Below are 23378 nucleotides of genomic sequence, written 5' to 3'. Positions count from 1 at the left end.
ATGTATGCTACATGATAAGGGCTGTCCCCTTTTCATGTAAGTTTAAAAATAAAGAGATTTAGTTAAATGTAAAAATGAAATAAAATAGACGAAATTCGAACCTCGTAATTTAGGTTTAGAAATAGATTATGAGAGAGAATTAGCAAATGGAATGTAAAAAAACAAACCATTGTTAAGCTTAGAGATAAAATAGTTTTAAGAAAAGAATGTGCATTGTCAATTCTGTTATGAAATTCAATTGAAAGAATGCAACTACAAGATAATTTAATAAACATGTTTTTAACATATTGGAAATATAGGTTACTGGGAATATAGGTTAAAATTCCTTTTGTAAACAAAGGAAAAAGTTTTGGACATGCATTTCCAGAACACGTGAAAGAAGACACATGTTTTAACATGTGTATGACGTCATGGAAAATGGGAAGTTCTCGATATAGTTAGAAACTTTGGAGTTAAGCGGAGAGAAACTGAGGGAGAGTCTGAGAGAGAGAGAGAGTCTGAGGACGACAGACGACAGTCTGGAGATGGGAGTCGAACGTCTGGAAGCGAGACGGTCACCTTTGAAACTTAGAATGTGAAACTCGAATTCTTGACTATGAAAACCACGACCGGTCGGAAAAGGAATAAACCCATCATGTGTTTTTATAAACGTCGTCTTTGTGTTGTAATTCTACCAAAAGGTAAAGTGAAAATTGTCATTATATGTCTTGTATAGCATGTGTTTTAAAATGTCTTTACATACACAATGTGAACTCTACATCTCATATCTACACTTCTAAGTACGAACATTTTATATATATATATGAATCTCTTCATAACACGAACACAGAACGCAACAATATTCCACTTAATAATACTCTCTTAATAAGACTCTAAGACTCACACTATTAATAAGACTCTCAACAACATCACTTTTAATAAGACATCCTAATAACAATAATAACAATAACACAAAAAATATAAGAACAATAACAATAATACTAATAATGAACTATACAACATGTATATATGCATGTGGGTATGTATATACATATGTATGTATTTAACTTACCATTCTTCCCAATTCATTTGCTTTCTTTAATGACTCCTGCTGATAATTTAATTCTAAAGTAATAACTTATATATTTCTGTTGACCCCTTTATTTGCTTTAAATGTGGCGCCAATTTAAGGTAATCCTGTCTGGGTCATTTTGCCTTTTCTATTATAAAATTAACTCAATCACAATTCAATTTATTTTACTTCTTCACTCATTTTTCTTAAATAAGCCTTGCATTGACAATCATTTTTTTTTTAATTTCTCCCCATTTCTTCTTTCTACGCACCACTTATCTTTCTTTTAATAATATTATTTGAACTCATTTCCTTCTTCCCATTTGTGAATGATTCCACGGATTTCTGCCTTTTGGATTACTTTGAACCATCTTCCAATAACGCGATTCCTTTGGATTTTACTTGTGGAAATGGAAATTTAATCAATTTCTTTTGGATTTTACCGTTATTGGATATTTTTCCCTTCACCAGACTATCCATTCACGTTAAATCACCTTTTGCTTCACCCTATTCCCTCTACTTCACTATTTTTTTTACCAAGTAAGATCTATACCTTATTTGTAGTTTTATTAAATACTTTTGTAAGCAAAATCCGATCCCGCATTTTGCTAATTACTACCCTCTGATGAGAAAGAAAGTATTTCTTCGAAACTCCGCGGATTAAGAACTATCCACTTATTTTGTACTTCCTTTTTGAAATTAAATATGTTTTTAACTTTTTTCAAATGTTTTTTAACATGTTTTATTAACTACTTGTTCTCTCTCTCTCTCTCTCTCTCTATATATATATATATATATATATATATATATATATATATATATATATATATATATATATATATATATTTACGAGTGGCGGACGGATGTTTATTTAAATAGACATTCGGACAGATTAGTTGTGGACACCGCTTCCGTGGTCAAGGAGTAGAACTGCCGACTGTCATCACAACGGTTCTAGGTTCGATCCTCGGCTTGAGATAGGTTATAGTCTAGCGGCACTGATGAGTTGTGATACAACGAAACAGGACTGTATGTCGATGACTACAAATATATTTTATATATATATATATATATATATATATATATATATCTTACCATTTTTACAAAGTATTTCGCATTTTTTGGTATAACTGCATGAATGTTTCTTGAATTCTTTGGGTAGAGATTTTGGACACTTTGGATCTGGAATAGATAAAGAATTAATCGTAAATGTAATAGCAGTTCTTACAAGATTGGAAATTTGAAAATATCATCAAAATGTTAAAATAAACACTCACTTTATTTTACTAAGTCGCATTACTAAATAACATTAAAATATCTTTGAGATTAATTACTTTAAGGTAGACACACACACATACACACAGACATATATATATATATATATATATATATATATATATATATATATGTATATAGTTTGTTTATAAATATATATATGGAAATATGTATATCTTAGAATATGATGATATATATTATTAATTTATTATATATATATATATATATAAATAAATAAAATAAATAAACATGAATATACATAAACGACCATCCATATATATATATATATATATATATATATATATATATATATATATATACATATATATATATATATGTATATATGTATGTATGTATGTATGTGTGCATGTATATGTGTACACATATGTATATTTATATATTAAAAAAAAGAGCAGAAATGAGGAAAATCGTCTGCCTTAAACCACTGACCTAGTTCTAAAACAGATCCTTTGTTCGATAAAATGTATGCCCATTGGCTGATAGGAAGGGGCGCGGTGGATACTAGAAAGCTGATTGACTAAATAAAATCCTCAACATATATAAAAACGAAAAAAAAACACAGAATTCGCGCATAAGCCTGACGAATCCTATAGTGGATGAAACGCCGAATATTCAGTGTAGCTTAATCGCCATATATATTTTATAAATTACTTACTATATATATATATATATATATATATATATATATATATATATATATATATATATATATATATATATATAGTCTGTTTATATATATAGTCTGCTTATTGTACAAACATTATGTCTTACACATGTGCATACATGTTTCAGTGGAGTCCCAATTCAAAGAGGCTATTTTCTAAAAAAAAAAAAAGATATGATATTGAAACGAGAATCAAGATTACATTAGTTTTTTATAAGATATTCGGGTGTAGTATACTCCCTGGAAGAAAGTGGAGTGTGTACTTTGCAAATGTGAACAATATGGGGTTTTGTAGTAGTGGTGAAGTGGGGGTTGAGATAGATGAATTATGATAACGTGTGGTCAAGCTGTCGCAGCGGGGGGGTATTGGTATTATTTTAACTTGGCGGTTGTTTATTGGCCTGAGTTTTTGCTTTGATCTTAAGTAATATTTTGAAATTACATAGTTATTAAAGTAGGTCTTTATGGTTGTTTTTTAATTTCTGGTGGCGACATCTATTTTACTGATGTACTCTATTTATTTATTTATTGGTCTTCGACAAAAGGAGAGTGGACCTGTAAATTCACCCTTGTCTGTTCGCCCGTTCGTCTGTCTGGACTTTTTTCAATAACAACGCCTTGGGGTTTTTTGTACTTTTGCCCATGCATTAAACATGATATGAGTAAAAAAAGTAACAGAACGGATTTTCCGGGAAAACTCCAATTGCCCCCCTAGGGGTGCCTTTCGAGTTAAAATGGCTAAAATTGACACTTTTTTGCTTATTAGAAAATGTTTTTATAAAATTTTCTGAAAAGTTGTAACTAACTGATTTCTATATAATTTTGTTTGTTTATACTTCGCGATAACTCTTGGGTGTGCCCCTGGGGCTCTTTTAGGGCGAATAAAATCGCACCATTTTTGGGATTATTTTACCATATTTGTCTAAAATTTTCTGTGTATGTCTATTTAGCAGTTTTGCATGGTGCTGAACTCAAATTTAAATATGTTAAGGCCTTAGGGACTTTTGGAGCTAAATGGGGAGGGGGCAAATGATGGATTTAGTCATTTTTTTTTTTTTTTTTTGCATGGTGCATAACTCAGATTTACATATGTTAAGGCCTAAAACAGCACCGTTTTTTTTCATTTTCACCAGGATTTGACGTCCCCTGAGGACTTTTGGGACTAAATGGGGGGGGGGTGAACCTTAATAATCATTTTTTATGCTTTACTTGTTTATTTATTTCTTTTATTCCTCGCTTTTTTATCCGTTCATTTGTTCTCATTTTCAAATTATTTATAAGATATATGTCTCTATGGTCAAGTTAACAGTCAGTGAACAGATATACAGGCTTATTTATAAGAGTTAAATAAAGGTGGTGTACTGGGAGCTATATTTTCCACTTTACCACGGTGTCTTAAGTAATTACAGCGGCAAAGGTTTTCATATCTATATATAAACTTAATTTCGATGGTTGTCATTTTTTCACGTGGTTGAAGTTAATGAGCTACATGTTTTAGCTTTTCTAAGTGTTTTTTTTTCGACTAGAGGTGTTTTGTTTACCTTGGGTCCTGGATATGACCTTAAACTATATCCGATGGTAAGGCCCCAGCTTGCGGGCTTTGAGGAGTGTGAAGCCACCCTTCAATGTCCATTGCTCCCAGGTCCACTCTAACCCGGAGTGGTAGTACCTGTTAAGGTCCCAACTATGGGTTAAATAGAAACCGACTTGAAAAAAATATCTATTCTATTAAAAACATTTTCTTCAAAATAACTGGATTTGGCATTAAATAACCTAAAAAGGGTTGATATGCCGTAAAACAAAAACAACCAACCAACATTGTTCGCCTTGATTGATTTCCAGTAGTGTACTGAGAGTGAGGTATCCGTATCATATGCTTATTTATTCATTGACAGTGTATAACCAAAGAGTCTGTTCTAAAAGGTCATTGAGAATGTAGAATGTTTCTATTTCTGGGTCTTTTACGGTGCATATTTTATCTTGGTATTCCACCGAAGATATGAGGCAACAATTGCTTAGTGAGCATTGGTCGGCCTTTGGCAATTGTAGGTCTTTCTGTTATCATTATTATTAGTGTCCGTAGTTGAATTATTTCTCCTTAATAGTTTATCATATAAGTTATAGGGCTATGAGGAAATACTTAATAGATACAATGAGATAGAAAAATAATCTGGTTTACCCCCCCCCCCTTCATCCTAATGGTAAAACTTGGGAATAGGTTTCTACATCTTATAGAGAAACACGTCCCACCAGGTTGTACACTACATAAACTTTTAACAATTTAGCTACACCTGTATTGAAAACTTAGAGAGAATAATAAAAATGCACAATAATAAAATATTAAGGAAAGATAATCCAACTACGGATATTAATAATAATAATAATAATAATAATAATAATAATAATAATAATAATAATAACAACACCAACAGAAGATCTACAATATCATTTCAATTACAAGCGTGCTCGTAATTGGAATGCTGATATATACCTACGATAAGTATTATCGTAAAGCAGCGATACATAAGGAAACTAACCACATAATTGATCCACCAATATAGACAAATATATGCTATTATGTACCTGCATGTTTATTGTCTGGAAAGCCTATCTCTACAACACATATAAACCTATAAAATATTTGTATTATATTCTACAGCCCGTGCCAGAATTATATGCAAATCGATATTTTTTGTTCTAACTCCGATAGTTTTCAATGACAATTCATGAAACTTCGCACATTATACGGCAACACTAACGTATGTGCAGATATAAAATTTTAAGCTGATCTGCGCAATAGAGAAAAAATGGCACCCATTTTGGTGACTTGCAGTTTTTTTCAGCATGCCAACTTTATATTCAAGACAGAACGTAAAGGTGGTTGAAGTCAAGCTGAGAAGTCTAAAATTGTTCAAAGCATCCATAATAAGATTTTCACCTTAGAAATTGCCAAAGAAGTACACCGTGATCATCGTACAATAAAAAAATATTGCACTAACCCTCAACTTTGCAACGGACGTTCTGACAAAGGGAAAATTCGTAAGAAATCATATCTGTCACGTCGAACAATGAGCAAGATCAAGAGAGAAGTTCGCTGTAACCCACTTGAAACTAGCAAACAAGTTTTTGAAAAAGCTGGCGTTCCTGATGTGCCCAAATCAACTTGTTGCCGTATCCCGAGGACGATTGCAAAATTTAGAAAGCCAGAGGTCCGCCCTCAATTGAAGGATATCCACAAGAAAAAGAGGATGGAGTGGGCAAGAGATCACATGAAGGTGAATTTTCAAACTGTTTTGTTCACCGATGAGTGTCGAGCGACCCTTGATGGACCCGATGGTGAGGGGAGGATGGTACCATAATGAGGATCTACATCCCCAAAGGATCAAGCGTCAACAAAGAGGTGGTGGTGTGATGTTCTGGGCTGCAGTAATTGGCAATGAGCTGGTAGGACCATTCAGAGTCGCAGATGGAGTGAAAATTACCACCAAACTCTACATTGACTTCATTAAGGAACACTTGGAACCCTGGCACAAGAAGAAGAATTTGGCATTCCGGAAAAAGATGGTACTCATGCATGATAATGCACCGTCTCATTCTGCAAGGATAGCCACTGAATATTTGGAGAGAGTTCTTGCAAGACATGTGAAAATAATGCGCTGGTCAGCCTGTTCTCCAGATTTAAATTCCATCGAAAATCTGTGGAGCATCTTGAAACGAAATATTTACTCCGGTGTAAGGCAGTACAACTCCAAGGATGACTTCTGGAATGCTATCCTGACTGCTGCCAAAGACATTTAATCAGATAAAATCGAAAGTTTGACATCTTCAATGGGCCAAAGGCTTTTTGCTCTTGTCAATAAAAATGGCAATTATATAAGATATTGATTGTACTATGAAACCATATTGAAGTTGTTTGTTCTTTATTATCGTTGTTCTCAATTTACAAATTCCTAGAATAATCAATGTTTCGATGATCTTTAAGCAGTTCACCATGTTTTAGCATTGGTTTGCATATAAAGTTGGCACGCTGAAAAAAAAATGCAAATCACCAAAATGGCTGCCAATTGTTTATTACTGTGCAGATTAGCTTAAAATTTTAGATCTGCGCTTGTGTTAGTGTTGCCATATAACGGAGTTAGAACAAAAATATCGATTTGCATATACTTCTGGCACGGGGTGTAGTATTGAGGAAAAAATAAACAACCCACATGAACGAATGACAATCATCAAAATTAAGTTTATATATAGATATGAAAACCTTTGCCGCTGTAATTACTTCAGACACAGCAGTAAAGTGGAAAATATTACTTCCAGTATACCACCTTTATTTAAATCATATAAATAAGCCTGTATATCTGTTCACTGACTGTTAACTTCACCATATAGACATATATCTTATAAATAAACAAATAAATAAATAATTTGAAAACGAGAAACAAACGAACAGATAAAAAAGCGAAGAATAATATAAATAAATAGAGCACATCAATAAAAATAGATGAATTATAGAAATCGCCACCAGAAATTAAACAACAGCCATAAAGACCTAAGATAGGAAAGTAACGGCGATGGGAGTATAATATTACTTCAGATCAAAGCGAAAACTTAGGCCAATAAACAACTGCAAATGTAAAATAATACCAATACCTCCCCGCTGCAACAGGTTGACCACACAGCATCGTACTTCATCACTCCCAACCCCTCACCCTTCCACTAGTTCCTTCTCTCACCACACCTCCCCCCAAAACCTCTACTGCTCATATTCACAAAGTACATACTCCACTTTCTTCCAGAGAGTAAACCGAACCCGAATATCTTCTAAAAAACGAATGTAATTTTGGCTCTGGTTTCACTATCGCTCCTTTTTTTTTTTTAGAAAATGACCTGTTTGAATTGGAACTCCACTGAAACATGTGTTACGGGAAGGGTGTCTTGGGAATCGCCAGAACACAATGAGTCAATCCCAGGAATAAGGTGACCTATATTCATTGTGTCGGGATTGCGACAATATGACGACAATCGGCCAGGAAAGCTAACCGACATTAAATGGGTTAAACTAAAACCAGCAAAAGAACAATAAACAAAGCTGGCGAAAATAAGGTAATCAGGTCAATCGACACGGCAACTCTGACCCAGAGAGTTTGGAAAACAATAAACAAGGCTGACGAGGAAAAGGTCATCAGATCAATCGAGATAAATAAAAAAGAAGAGAGGAAAGACAAGGGGGATAGAGACAGAGCGACAAATGCAGGTCGACACAGAGTTCTGAAAAACACACCCTTACTCCACTAACCCCCACCGCGCTCTGATGTAAATTGTAACTTTTATTTAGACGTGTAAATAAACAAATACATATTGAAATCATAAAAATGTCTCGTATTCATTTTAAAACGAAAATAACTTCGTTTATACGCCGAGAGAAACTTGATCACAGCACATTCATATAATTAACACATGTATGCACATGTGTCCATCTTCAATGCACATTGATTGCATTGAAGACGGAAGCTTTTATTAGATGATTTGTTAAATTGTAATATTCCGTTTTATTAGATGTAAATTTTAATGTTATTTATATTTATTTGAGTTTTTAATTTATATCTTTTTATTAGAGTGCTTCATTTAATAGATTTTCTCGTTCATGAATGTACTCATTATATCTTACAAGTTGATTTTAAATATAGCTTGAATAGATTCGACAATTCTTTTTATTTTCACCTAGTGAGAGGGGAATCTATCACCATACTTTCCTTTAAACACGTCAATTAGACTTAATGTAAGTACAATACTTAATATCATTTTTTCTTAATAGAGAGTAGACAATGCATTTGTGGATGTGTTATCGGCAGCTCCCATTACTCTCGCTTCTCCTAATTTGTCCCTTAGTCCTCATTTTTAATGAGTGATTTTTCTGACAAGGGGAGAAGAAAAAGCTGTATTCTAGGCTGGCAGTATTTTGCGTGATGTCGGAAATTTTATGTTTCTATGTCTATCTTTGTAGCCATGTGACTAATAAGGGTGCTGGATGTAAAGGCTTTATCTGGGCTGACGTTATTCGCCTGATAGTCAGGGACCCGAACCTTGTATTAACCACTAAGGAAGCTGTCCTACTACTGCTAGGGAGAGGTCCTGGCGATCAAAGAACAATAAATCAATCCCAGGAAAAGTGACCTATAATAGTGTTATGAAGCTGTATCCAGGCAAACAAAAGAACACAATGAGAAATTAAAACGACCTATATCCATGACGTCAATCGGCTAGGAAAGCTAACCGATATTAAATGGGTTAGCCCAAAACCAGCAAAAATTGCAATAAGCAAACACTAGCAGAAATAAGGTAACCAGTCAATCAATAGGAACTATGACCCAGAGAGTTGCAAACAATAAACAAGCTGGCGAGAAAAAGGTCAACAGGTCAAAGTGATATAAATAAAAAGAGCAGAGAGAAAGCAGAAAGAGAAGAGACAAAGCAAAAATACAGGTTGACACAGAGCTCTGCGACCCACCCTCGTCCTAACCTCCACCGCGGCGATGATGATAGTTATCACTGTTACTTTTGAAGTGTAAATTGTAAATAAACAAATCTGTATTATAAACAATAAAGTGTCTCGTATTCATTTTAAAACGAAATAACTGTCCGTTTATACAACCAAGCCTTCATATATGTAATACTACCACAGGCGCAAAGTACTAGGGCCGCTGTATTGCCATTTGGTGAATGGATTCTAGACCATTTCCCTAGATGAGTTCGTAATTAAAGGATACTCTAATTTAACTTCCAAATTTGACCTCCAAGATCGCCATCGGCATGGAATATGTGCTTACATTAAAGATAACTTTCCATGTGGTAGGGACATCTCCAGAGAAGAGCCTAAATTACCCTATATGTGCTTCCGGGTTACACTCGATCACACTACTGCATTTATATTTGCTCTCTGTCGCTCCCACAACAGCGGAGTTACTATATTTAAAAGCATATCTGAGAAAATTGACCACATCCTGTCTGCTCATCCTTCGGCTAACATTAACATCTGTGGAGACTTCAATGTTCATAATGTGGAATGGTTAACCCACTCAAACAAGACAGATGATGAGGGGAGATTCTGTCACGATTTCTCCATTACTTATGGCCTCACTCAGATTGTTCACAAACTCACGGGTGTGCCCGACACTGACAGACAGTATGCAAGTCTCCTAGACCTTTTCCTCCCCTGAGCTGTGTTCATCTTCTGTTCTGTCTCCACTGGGACCTTCCAACCACTCTGTTGTATCAGTTAAGATAAAAACGAAATGTGATGTCCTCAAACATACCTCTCCATCGTACAGTATATTGACACTCTTTTGCTGACTGAGATAGCTTCCATACATTTATATCAGATCTACCTCTGCATTCCAGGTTTAAACAGGATGTGTCCTGCATAGTATCAGACCTGCCAGAATGGTTTATTGTAGATATAGACTGTTTAATACCCTCGAAAAAATTCCAGTAAAAACCCAACAGCCAGCCGTGGTTCTCTCCGGAATATGCTGCTGCAATTGCACACAGAAATCACCTTTTCCATTGGTTCCAACGTAATAAATGTACTGAGAGTAAAGCCACTTTCAGGACTGCCAGCAACCATTGTAAAAGAGTAATGAAGAACACAAGAGAGTTGTATGCTCAGTCCTTTAAGTCCAAAGCAGCTGAGCAGCGGCTTGGTTCCCACTAGTTTTAGCAAATAACAAACAGGATCATGAACAGAAGTGTGTGCTCTATCCCAACTATCATTAGCTTTATGCCAACTGTCATTAATAGACCTGAGGTAATCTCGTCAGCATCAGACAAAGCTAAACTCTTTGCCAAGAACTTTGCAGCTAATTCAACCCTATGCGACTCAGGACGCCAACTCCCTGTATTTCCTCCTGCATCAGAAAACACGCTATGTGATATACAAATATCTGTGCGTGATGTTGCCAAGCTAATCAAAAACGATGATTCCAAAAAAGCAACTAGCCTGACGGCATTCCAATTATAGTGCTGAAAAAAGCTTCAACTAGAACTAGCTCCAATACTTACAAAGCTGTTTAAGCATTGTTTTAAGGAGAATTGTTTCCCAACACCCTGGAAAAGCTCGTCAGTATGCCCTGTATTTAAGAATTCGGGTGATTGGTCATCTTCCTCTCAGCACAGAATAATAAGTCTCCTGTGCGTCATGAGTAAGTTACTGGAATCTATGTGAAACCTATTTCCTAAACCTATTTCCTTTTATTTTGTCACTTATTCTTTTGTTGTTTCTTATTTTTACTTTTAAGTACTTATCAACCATAGTATTACAACACTATCACTGCCAACAAACGGTTTGAATCATTTCAGTAAGAAATCGTTGATAATTGACTGTTGCAATATTTTGGATATAATAATGGTGTATGATTGACGAAAATTGAAAGTTTATACTTATAGATACTGGCGATAAGAACTGGCCAATCAAATAGATCCACGTTCTGCTGGCAACCAATAAGAAACCGGAATTGCTCCATAAAAATATTGCATCTTTAGAATTCCTGCACATAATTTTTCGTGTCCACACGAGAAAGATCTTTGCTCTTTGCCAGAAAAGTTTTAAAGTCCAAGTCTTATACAGATTAACTACCCACCGAACACTCTTTTTTCATCAACAAGACTTATACAGATCAACTACCCATCGAAAATTCTTCTGAAATTAAACATGGCTTTCAATTCCAAATAGATCACAACAGATGATGAAGTTATAATTGGCCACATCTATGTTGAAGAAATCTGCATCTTGTTGCAACCCAATGTAGCGTTCCTTGGGAGATAGCAACAAAGAATCCAACATAGCTAGCTCTACTAAATCCATGCCAATTTAAAATGCTTCCAGAAAGATGTGCTCGTAAAAATAGAGATCTCGAATGCAGCGGCGAAGAAACCATTATTGATTGCGCGACAAACTGTAAATAAAGTTGGTGGGAGGAAAGTTTTAATAAAACCAAGCAACAAAGGACGGGTTATATTAATGCCAGCAAGACAAAGTTATAACATCCCGAAAATCCAACATTTCAACTTCTGGATTTGTTTTACTTTGGCAATGAAATTTTTTCAATCAGCTTCTTTTTTTTTTTTTGGAAATGAGATTTTGTCAATCAGCTTTTTTTTTTAAAAATGAGATCTAATTATCTATATAAAAAAGAGATGTATTTTCCATTTGTCACTTTGTCGCTCATGTATTGGATACGTTTTTTATGATATTTCAGAAATGTAAAAAAAAAATTTTGGTTAAATAAATTAAAAAAATCTATATTATAAAAGATCTATAAAGTCTATTTTTATGTATGTAAAAATTTGTTAAAATGTTCAAATAAAGTTTATAATGTAATTGAAAAAATAAAACACCTCGTTTTTTATTAATTTTTTTGCTATTACTTTGATGTGATACTTAAAACATTGCTGGCGATAATTTTATTTTTTCAATTACTTTTATGTTTAACTTAAAACATTGCTGCCGATGATTTATTTTTTCAATTACTTTGATGTTTGACTTAAAACATTGCTAGCGATGATTTATTTTTTCAATTACTTTGATGTTTGACTTAAAACATTGCTGACGATAATTTTATTTTTTCAATTACTTTGATGTTTAACTTAAAACATTGCTGCCGATGATTTATTTTTCAATTACTTTGATGTTTGACCTAAAACATTGCTGGCGATGATTTATTTTTCAATTACTTTGATGTTTGACTTAAAACATTGTTGGCGATGATTTATTTTTCAATTACTTTGATGTTTGACTTAAAACATTGCTGGCGATGATTTATTTTTCAATTACTTTGATGTTTGACTTAAAACATTGCTAGCGATGATTTATTTTTTCAATTACTTTGCTGTTTGACTTAAAACATTGCTGGCGATGACTTATTTTTTCAATTACTTTGATGTTTGACTTAAAACATTGCTAGCGATGATTTATTTTTTCAATTAATTTGCTGTTTTACTTAAAAATTGTTGGCGATGATTTATTTTTCAATTACTTTGATGTTTGACTTAAAACATTGTTGGCGATGATTTATTTTTCAATTACTTTGATGCTTGACTTAAAACATTGTTGGCAATGATTTATTTTTCAATTACTTTGATGTTTGATTTAAAACATTGCTGGCGATGATTTATTTTTCAATTACTTTGATGTTTGACTTAAAAAATTGTTGGCGATGATTTATTTTTCAATTACTTTGATGTTTGACTTAAAACATTGTTGGCGATGATTTATTTTTCAATTACTTTGATGTTTGACTTAAAACATTGTTGGCGATGATTTATTTTTCAATTACTTTGATGTTTGACTTAAAAATTTTGCTGGCGATGATTTATTTTTTAATTACTTTGATGTTTGACTTAAAACATTGTTGCGATGATTTATTTTTCAATTACTTTGATGTATGACTTAAAACATTGTTGGCGATGATTTATGTTTCAATTACTTTGATGTTTGACTTAAAACATTGCTTGCGATGATTTATTTTTTTTCAATTATTTGATGTTTGACTAAAAACATTGCTGACGATGATTTATTTTTGTGCAATTACTTTGATGTTTGACTTAAAACATTGCTAGCGATGATTTATTTTTTTAATTAATTTGCTGTTTGACTTAAAAAATTGTTGGCGATGATTTATTTTTCAATTACTTTGATGTTTGACTTAAAACATCGTTGGCGATGATTTATTTTTCAATTACTTTGACGTTTGACTTAAAACATTGCAAGCAATGATTTATTTTTTAATTACTTTGCTGTTTGATTAAAACATTGCTGGCGATTATTTATTTTTCAATTTGATGTTTGACTTAAAACATTGCTGGCAATGATTTATTTTTCAATTACTTTGATGTTTGACTTAAAACATTGCTGCCGATGATTTATTTTTCAATTACTTTGATGTTTGACTTAAAACATTGCTGCCGGTGATTTATTTTTCAATTACTTTGATGTTTGACTTAAAACATTGTTGGCGATGATTTATTTTTCAATTACTTTGATATTTGACTTAAAACATTGTTGGCGATGATTTATTTTTCAATTACTTTGATGTTTGACTTAAAACATTGTTGGCGATGATTTATTTTTTTGCAATTACTTTGATGTTTTACTTAAAACATTGCTGGTAATGATTTATTTTTCAATTACTTTGATGTTTGACTTAAAACATTGTTGGCGATGATTTATTTTTTTACAATTACTTTGATGTTTTACTTAAAACATTGTTGGCGATGATTTATTTTTCAATTACTTTTATGTTTGACTTAAAACATTGTTGGCGATGATTTATATTTCAATTACTTTGATGTTTGACTTAAAACATTGCTGGCGATGATTTATTTTTCAATTACTTTGATGTTTGACTTAAAACATTGTTGGCGATGATTTATTTTTTTGCAATTACTTTGATGTTTGACTTAAAACATTGTTGGCGATGATTTATTTTTCAATTACTTTGATGTTTGACTTAAAACATTGCTGCCGGTGATTTATTTTTCAATTACTTTGATGTTTGACTTAAAACATTGTTGGCGATGATTTATTTTTCAATTACTTTGATGTTTGACTTAAAACATTGTTGGCGATGATTTATTTTTCAATTACTTTGATGTTTGACTTAAAACATTGTTGGCGATGATTTATTTTTTTGCAACTACTTTGATGTTTTACTTAAAACATTGTTGGCGATGATTTATTTTTCAATTACTTTGATGTTTGACTTAAAACATTGTTGGCGATTATTTATGTTTCAATTACTTTGATTCTTGACTTAAAACATTGTTGGCGATGATTTATTTTTCAATTACTTTGATGTTTGACTTAAAACATTGTTGGCGATGATTTATTTTTCAATTACTTTGATGTTTGACTTAAAACATTGCTGGCGATGATTTATTTTCGCATACGCCCCCATATTCACAGTCTCGCAGAACAACAGAGATGTCAAAGTAAAACAAAGCCAAACTTCTTGGCCAGACATTTTCAAACAACATGAAGTAGAATAAATGCATGAAGATGCTGACAACTCAGTTTCTAATACAGTAGGTTCACATAACCCAGTTTCCTATATCTTTAAAAGGCCACTATTCGGCCGTTAATGAAGAACTCTTGTCATATCTGGTCTGGTGTATTGACCACTAGACAGGCTGCAAAAATATTCTAGCATAATAAATTCTACACTGTTTTCTAAGTTCAAACCCCTGTCGCATCGTTGTAGTGTTGCATACTGGTGCTTCTTAACCTTATCTTAACAGGTAACAGTACCTTAACAGAATATGCTCTGACAAATTTACCGAAATTTTATTCTTTTAATGTAAATAGCACCACCATGCACAACGAGCAGACAAAATATAGCCCTTTTACTGTAGAAGTCCCTACAGGCCAATATATTCTCTACTCTCATAGCTTCTTTTCTTGAACCGCTTATCCCCTGCTTATTGTTTCGTTAACTGCATCAACATAATGCAATGTAAACAAGCACACTATAAATCTGGCCACTATCTCAGAAACGCTTCACTGACAATATGCTTTGTTTGGAAGTAAAAGAAAAAGAGAGATCAAGGATCTCTGAAAAGGATACATCCCTAACTTGATGAGCAAGACCCAGCTTGTTTCTGATTAACTTATTGAAAATATTATAAACCATCGAATATATTTTTTTTTTACAAAAGGGTCATTACATATCAAGACCCGAACGCCACTCGAGGATAAGGGTTAATGTATGTATGATAGTCATTGGGACAGTAAAGTAGTAATTTGTTGTGATGGAAATTTGGTATAATTAGATTATTTATGAGGATGGTTCAATAAGAACTTGTTTACGTTGGACTTGAAGACGACAATAATCTGGAAAGCAGACCAGCGGAACAGAATTCCACAGACAGGCAGTTCTAGGAAAGAAGCTTGTTCATGTAACCCACATTTAGGTTTAGACACCAAAAGAGAGTGGGGGGGAATATTGATAGCTATTTGGGCTAAACGAGTGTTTTTTGTTTTTTGTGAAAGATTGGAGGGGGATCATAGATTGGTGCTCAATCGAACACTTGTCACGAAAATAATGATGGGGTTTGTCGTATTCTAATGAAATAAACTTACGAGTTTCGCAACATTCCAAAGCACATTTATCGTCAAGTTTGCATTCTTTAATATTTAATGCCGTCAGCACATTAGTATTGCACTTCGTACTCTTTCCTGTAAAATATAGAAAAAACAAAAAATACAACATAACATTCCAGCAAAACTCAAAAATAAATAAATTATGTATTTTGTCTTTAACTGTTTTAAACATGATTTTATTTGTCGAAATCAACCTGTACAAAGAACAGTCTTATCTTCATAAATGTGGAGGAGATCAATAAAAATAAAATTATTAAAAATAATAATTTCAAATCATATATATATATATATATATATATATATATATATATATATATATATATATATATATATGTATATATATATATACTCCTATAAATTCTTTTTTTCTTTTGTGTGTATCGATATTCATATTAAAACTCCTCTTTTCTATTTATTTAAAAAGAAAATACAATTTCCTTATATATGAATCGTGCTATTGCATCGTGCTACTATAACATCTAATTTTAATTTTAAGCTGGTGCTTGGGAAAAAATGTGATAGCGATGAGACAAAAGGTGTACTGCAATAGAATTCAGTACCATTATTCATTCTACCATTTCAGCCAAAGCCATGATCACGAGACGCACCATTCTTTTCAGCTCGATCCATGTAGAGTGAACATTGTCTATGGTATATAAGACACAGGGTTATTCAACTGCTAAAGACTACTACAAACCATCAGCTCATTTATGAAGCTGCAAATGACGATGATGACGATAATCTATGTATTAATACTGTAGTACCTTTAACGTACGTACGAACGTGTGTCACTGTTTCCGAATTATAAATTATTCGATCGGGAGATCCTATTTATTAAAAAAGAAGATAGAAGATAATAAAATACAACGGACATTCGATTGTGGGTCGTACATGAAACTAAAATATACCTTCTTGGTCTTCTGGCTAGGATCTAATGGTAGTATCTATTTTGTCTAATGATGATTTAATGATATCGTGGGGGTTCCGTTTGCGCCGGACATCCATACAATCGAAATATGTTACAATATCCTATAAGGATATTGGAGATAAACCATAATAACCAGATATATTCTGACACATCATTAACCAGATTACTTAGATAAATACGTTCACAGTTTAAACAAAAGGGCTACAATAATGTCGTGGGGTCTCCATTAACGCTGAACGCCCACAGAATGCCCAGCAGCAATATATTACACATGAAAGATACCACTGTGGAATTTCCACAGTTCCCCCTAATTATGATTGTACATTATTGAAATTGCATCTCTAGTTTTTCTATGTCCTTTGTTTTATCTTAGCTGATGTTCAGTTTTAATTTCATTATCTTACCTTTAGTTTTAAAACATGCCACTTTACAGTCTTTGATTGTTGTACATCCATTAATTCTTGCTGCTTTGTGGAGATTCTTTCTGCATCGCCTAAAATTTCCTGTGTGATATAGAAAAGAAATAGGAAAAATAACAACAGTTTTAATATAAATAGACATGTTGTCATTAACTGTTTTCAAACAGCCAGACGTTCTTTGTCTAACAAATCTTGTAAAATGAATTATTTCTGTATCTATAAGGATTTATATCAGTTTAAAGAATATATATTTATGTATGCATTTGATATATATATATATATATATATATATATATATATATATATATATATATATATATATATATATATGTATGTGTGTGTGTGTGTGTGTTGTGTGTGTCGGCAGCTGTGTCAATCAAACGCATATCTTATTTTTCTTTTATTAATGTTATTGGAATTTTTCTCCCTTTCCTTGTACATATTTGTGAATTATTCCATGCATTTTGGCCTTTTGGATTATTTTGGACCATCTTCCAATTACGTGATTTCCTTGGATTTTACTTGTGCGAATGGAAATTCAATTAACTTTCTTGGATTTATATTTTTGGATTTTACCGTCATTGGATAATTTACCTTTCATCAGACTATCCACTCACGTGTAATCACTTTTTTCTTCCCCATATTCCCTCTGCTTCACTTTTTGTTATCAAGTAAGATCTTTGACTTGCAGTTTCAGCAAATACTTTTGTATGCAAAATCCGATCCCGCAATTTACTAATTCCTACCCTCTGATGAGATGGAAAGTATTTCTTTGAAACTCCGCGGATTAAGAACTAGCCACTTATCAAGTGTTTCCTTTTCAGATTAAGTATGTTTTAACTCTTTTTCAAAGTGTTTTTAACATGTTTTATTATATATATATGTATATATATATATATATATATATATATATATATATATAATTGTACAGAAGTTCAGAAAAACATTGCTACCGTCGGTTTCAAGCCCAACATAAAGGGGACCAGTTAATATAAAAACGTAAATGATGATAGGCTCTGGTCAGCCATGTTGTTTTTGTCTGAGGAAAAAAATTTTCAGGCATGCATTTATTTTTTTAATGATGTTCATTTTTATTTAACTATAACTTAATACTATGAACATCATTAAAAAAATAAATGGGGGCCTGAATTTTTTTTTCCTCAGACAGAAACAACATGGCTGACGAGAGCCTTACATCATTTACGTTTTACCATTAACTGGTCCCCTTTATGTTGAGCTTGAAACCGACGGTACCAATGTTTTTTTGAACTTCTGTACAATTAAATAAATAAATAAATATTAAGCTCTTATATCGAAAATGTTTTTCTTTGTAATCGAGCACTTTGTTGGAATTCTTTCCCCCAAAAACAGTAAACAAATATATATATATATATATATATATATATATATATATATATATATACTTTCAATTTGGTTTTATAGAAGCAGTAATGTGTTGCTACACACACACACACACACACACACACACACACACACATATATATATGTATATATATATATATATATATATATATATATATATATATATATATATGCAGACATGACAGAAAAGAATAGACACCCATAGAAACAGTTTATTTCAACAAACATATAATTTATAGGATGAAATAAAAATAAATGGTCACAAATGCTATAACTAATACTTGGTTGACATTTCATTTGCTGTTTTTAATACTAGGACCCTTCTAGGAATGGCAGTGATAAGTTGACGAATATCATCTTCAGGAATTTCTTGCCATTGTCTGACTCAATAAAAGTTCAGGCTTAGAAGATGACTTCCTTTTCTTTTGGCGAAGGTTTCAGTCTAATATGCTCCAAAGGTTTTCAATTGGGTTCATATCCGGGGACTGACTTGGCTATTAAAGTTTATTAATCTCATTTTTACTCAACCAATTTTGTGTCGCCCTAGCAAAGTAACAAGAAACTCCGTCTTTCATAATTAATTTAATAAGTTTCCTTCTCACCGCTCTATCATAGAAGCCCAGATTGAAACGATACTTGACAGCTACTCTAGGACTGATACCAGCATGTTTTGCAATGCCAGAGGCTTTGCACCGAGGGTCCTCTTCAACAGTTCTTTTCACAAGACGCAATTTTTTTTTAAGAAGGCCCGGGGGTGACCTGGATGAGGTTTTGTGCACTCTTTGTCCTCGCTTGTGAATTCTTTGATCACTCTATTAACAGTAGAACAGGTATTGAAATATTTCTTGCTGTTTTATGTAAAATAAGACCACCTTTATGTTGACCCACGATTCGTCCTCGCAGAAATTTTTATAGATCCGATGCTTCTTTGATTTGTGGCATGCTTCAATGTTGTTAGGTGTAATTTTAATGAGATACTCATTATTTCAGCACTATTCTTATCCATAAACATAAATAAGCATATAATAATCTTAGGTAAAACATTTATCTTAGTGTCTATTCTTTTCTGTCACGTTAATAGATAGATAGATAGATAGATAGATAGAGAGAGAGAGAGAGAGAGAGAGAGAGAGAGAGAGAGAGAGAGAGAGAGAGAGAGAGAGAGAGAGACATATAATAAGTATAGTTTGGTTTCCTAGATGAAGATACACTGAAAATCGTGTGATTATTAAAGAGTGCTCAATGCAGGATAGAGACGGTATATAGTATATTTATTATACAAATCTTATTGGTTACATATGTGCATACATGTTTCGGTAGAATCTCAAATTAGAGAGACCCAGCTCATCAGACAGAGAAAAGAAGTCGCTTCTTTTCTCTGTCTGATGAGCTGGGTCTCTCTAAATTGAGATTCTACCGAAACATGTATGCACATATGTAACCAACAATATTTGTATAATAAACATACTATATATATATATATATATATATATATATATATATATATATATATATATATATATATATATATATCGCCCGATTAGAGTCGTCCATAAGTACTAACACATAGATTTCATATCTGAATTAATTTAATGATATTATCGGAATATTTTCCCCAAAATTCGATCAACAAAAAAAAAATATACAGTATAACTCCTATAATTTGAACATCCGCTTCGTTCAAATTAGAGGATGCTGTTCAAGTTTCGTTATAAAAATGTGCTGCAGTTAACTTAGAAATAGTAAATGAAATTCATTGCTATATGATACTTCAAGTATATATTAAGTTGAGTTTATGATATATTGCAAGTAAGAATTGTTAAATATTATTACCAGGAACAAAAACATTGAAAATAAATTAAATCTACTCTTACTTGTTAGGTATTTATTACCTAAGTTATCATCTACAGAAATCATACCTTTATGTAAAATACATTTTTTTTTATTTATTCATTGAATGAGTCTCATTGCAGTTTCTATTTTCATCGATTGAACTGTGCGAGCTTTTTCTAGTCTCACTCAAAAACACGCGTTCACGTCTCAAGCCACTTTTCTTGTCATACACATACGCGCACACAAACATACGTGCGCACATACACACACGTACATATATTCATGTTCACGTACATACACTCACATTCATGTGCATACACACACACACGCTAACGTACACACATGTACGCTCACATACGCGCACATATATGCAGACATGGGCAACGTCACTTCCCCTTAAAGGAAATCCACACATGCACGAAGAACGCCCGGAAACAACTACAAAAGCAAGAGACCTGAGCTGTTTCCTTCTTTTCGATTCGGCTCCCGACCTGAGCGGTCGACGGACTAACCGCTCCCTTCGGGGCGCGCGTCTGCGCGTCTGCGCGCTTCACCTCTCTTGCTACTATGTGTGGGGCAAGAGCCAACAGACAGTACGTACACCTTACACACTTTCTCTCTCCACGGCCTGATTGACTTTCTCTCTCTCTCTCTCTCTCTCTCTCTCTCTCTCTCTCTCTCTCTCTCTCCAACAATAGACTTTCCCTCTCACCAGCTAACAGCGAGAGACGCACGCCAAACTAAACACGTGCTGTACCCTATTCTTTCATTTGTTTCTTCATGAAATAAATTCTATTTCGTTTATTTCAATAAACGAGTTGTTCGTTTCTTTCTCAATTCAAGTCATTTTACTTATTTTGTACGACTGGGGGATATATATATAATATATCTACCAGTCTGCCACAGAGCTCTCGGGCGCTGACATTGTATTCTGTAAGCGATCATGAAAATCTACAAGTTCTTGTTTCTGTAGCTTCTTTATTATTATAACTCTTCGGAGTGACATTGCTTGGAAAACATAGTTGTCACTAAAGTAAGGACTTTTTTCTAGAAATTTGATAACCGTCTCCATAGACTTTTCTGCATCATCCCATGATATTGCTTCATCAGAGTGTTCTTGGTTATTTATATTACGGTCAAGAGAATGGGAACTGTCGCTATTTTCATCACCATTACTGCCTTCAGGATATTGATCAGTAGTTTCCTCATTTTGTTGCACCCACATTTCAACATCAGTTGCATTAAATGATTTAAGAACAGCGTGGTTGGTCGGCAACTGTTTGGTTTCAATAATTTTTTCTAGACCATATGTATTCTCTGATTCTTTCAGTTCAGAAGCCTTTGGCACTGGGCATAATTTACCCCATGCTTTTGTTAATGTGCTTGCTCGAACTTGATTCCATGCACTTGCGAGAGAAAATATGGCATCTTTAATAGTAAAATGGCGCTGAAAATCGCTTATAGTCACGGTACTATTTATCATATTCATCACGAAATCATTTCTGTAGAAACATTTTAAGTTCCAAATAATCCCTTGATCCATAGGTTGATGAGAGAAGTTACATTACGTGGTAAGTAGAACACAAAACTATTCCCACAAGATGACACTAGTTCTAACTCAGGAGGATGTGCTCTACAAGTGTCCAACAGAAGCAAGCACTTTGAATCAGGTTTACCTAATTCAAGAAAACGCATCTGGACAACTGGCTCAAATTCTTGCAAAAACCATTTTTTAAACAACTGTTGATCCATTCATTCATTTCGTGAAGAATAATAGGATACTGGCAAAGGCGAAACTCCTTTCAATGCTCGGGGACACTTTGATTTGCCGCTGACAAGAAGCTTTATGAGTTCCAGAAGCATTAGCGCATACCACCGCTATTAGTCTTTCTTTATTTAATTTGAATCCTTTTATTTTCTGTTCCTCGGGTCTGACTAATGCTTTTGTAGATAAGCACTTCCAATTTACGCTACTTCCATCAGCGTTGTAAACATCCTCTGGTGTTAAACCATAATCGGCAATTATCGTCTTGAATTTGTCACAATAATTTGATGCTGAGTGTGTATCAGCAGACCGTTGTTCGCCTGACATTGTTAATTGTCTTATACCATGTCTACCCTTAAAGCTCCTAAGCCAGCCTTCACTGAATTTCATATCTTCGGCGAAATTCAACTCTTCCTTAAGAGATTTTGCTTTAGCAATTGACATGGGCCAAGATATTGTTACACCTTCATTCCGTTCTGCTACAAACCTCTCATGCCATATTCGATCGAATTCAACTTGCTTTGGTCTGTGAAGAGTCCTTGTTTTGACACGTCTTTTATTTGAAGAGAAAGGAGCAGCCTTCAATATTTCCTCCTTTTTCTTTTTGATGTAAAACAGACTACTTCTCCCAATCTTATAATCTCTCAATATAATGTTATTTTCAACTCCAGCATCTAATTTTTCTATAATTTGACATTTTTCGAGTAAAGTCAGTGTCACTTGTTTTCTTTTAGAGTTGCAAGCCATTGTGAGGGGTTGTTTTACACTATTTTAAATATAGCAATCTGGAAAAAATTTTTTACAGTTAGTGCAAATTAATTATCAATAGCTAATCTACATTAATTACATAGTACCAATATTAACATTTCTGCGCAATATCTGACTAAAC

At 33.3% G+C, this 23378-nt stretch overlaps 1 protein-coding gene across 2 annotated transcripts in view; it reads right to left on the bottom strand.

The window, feature by feature from the left end:
* Positions 1-23378, bottom strand: part of LOC145276553 (uncharacterized) — a 62715-nt gene that overhangs the window by 21359 nt on the left and 17978 nt on the right. For both annotated transcript variants that reach the window (XM_080127749.1, XM_080127756.1), the window contains 3 exons: positions 17494-17592; positions 16141-16236; positions 2147-2233 (listed from right to left, as the gene is read on the bottom strand). In XM_080127749.1, the coding sequence (XP_079983875.1) occupies positions 2147-2233; positions 16141-16236; positions 17494-17592 (282 nt within the window). The remainder of the gene's footprint in view (positions 1-2146; positions 2234-16140; positions 16237-17493; positions 17593-23378) is intronic.

This window comes from Euprymna scolopes, chromosome 1, assembly GCF_053919585.1.
Source record: "Euprymna scolopes isolate OS-2025 chromosome 1, ASM5391958v1, whole genome shotgun sequence".
Taxonomy (NCBI): Eukaryota; Metazoa; Mollusca; class Cephalopoda; order Sepiida; family Sepiolidae; genus Euprymna; species Euprymna scolopes.
This window is presented reverse-complemented; position numbering and strand designations above follow the sequence as displayed.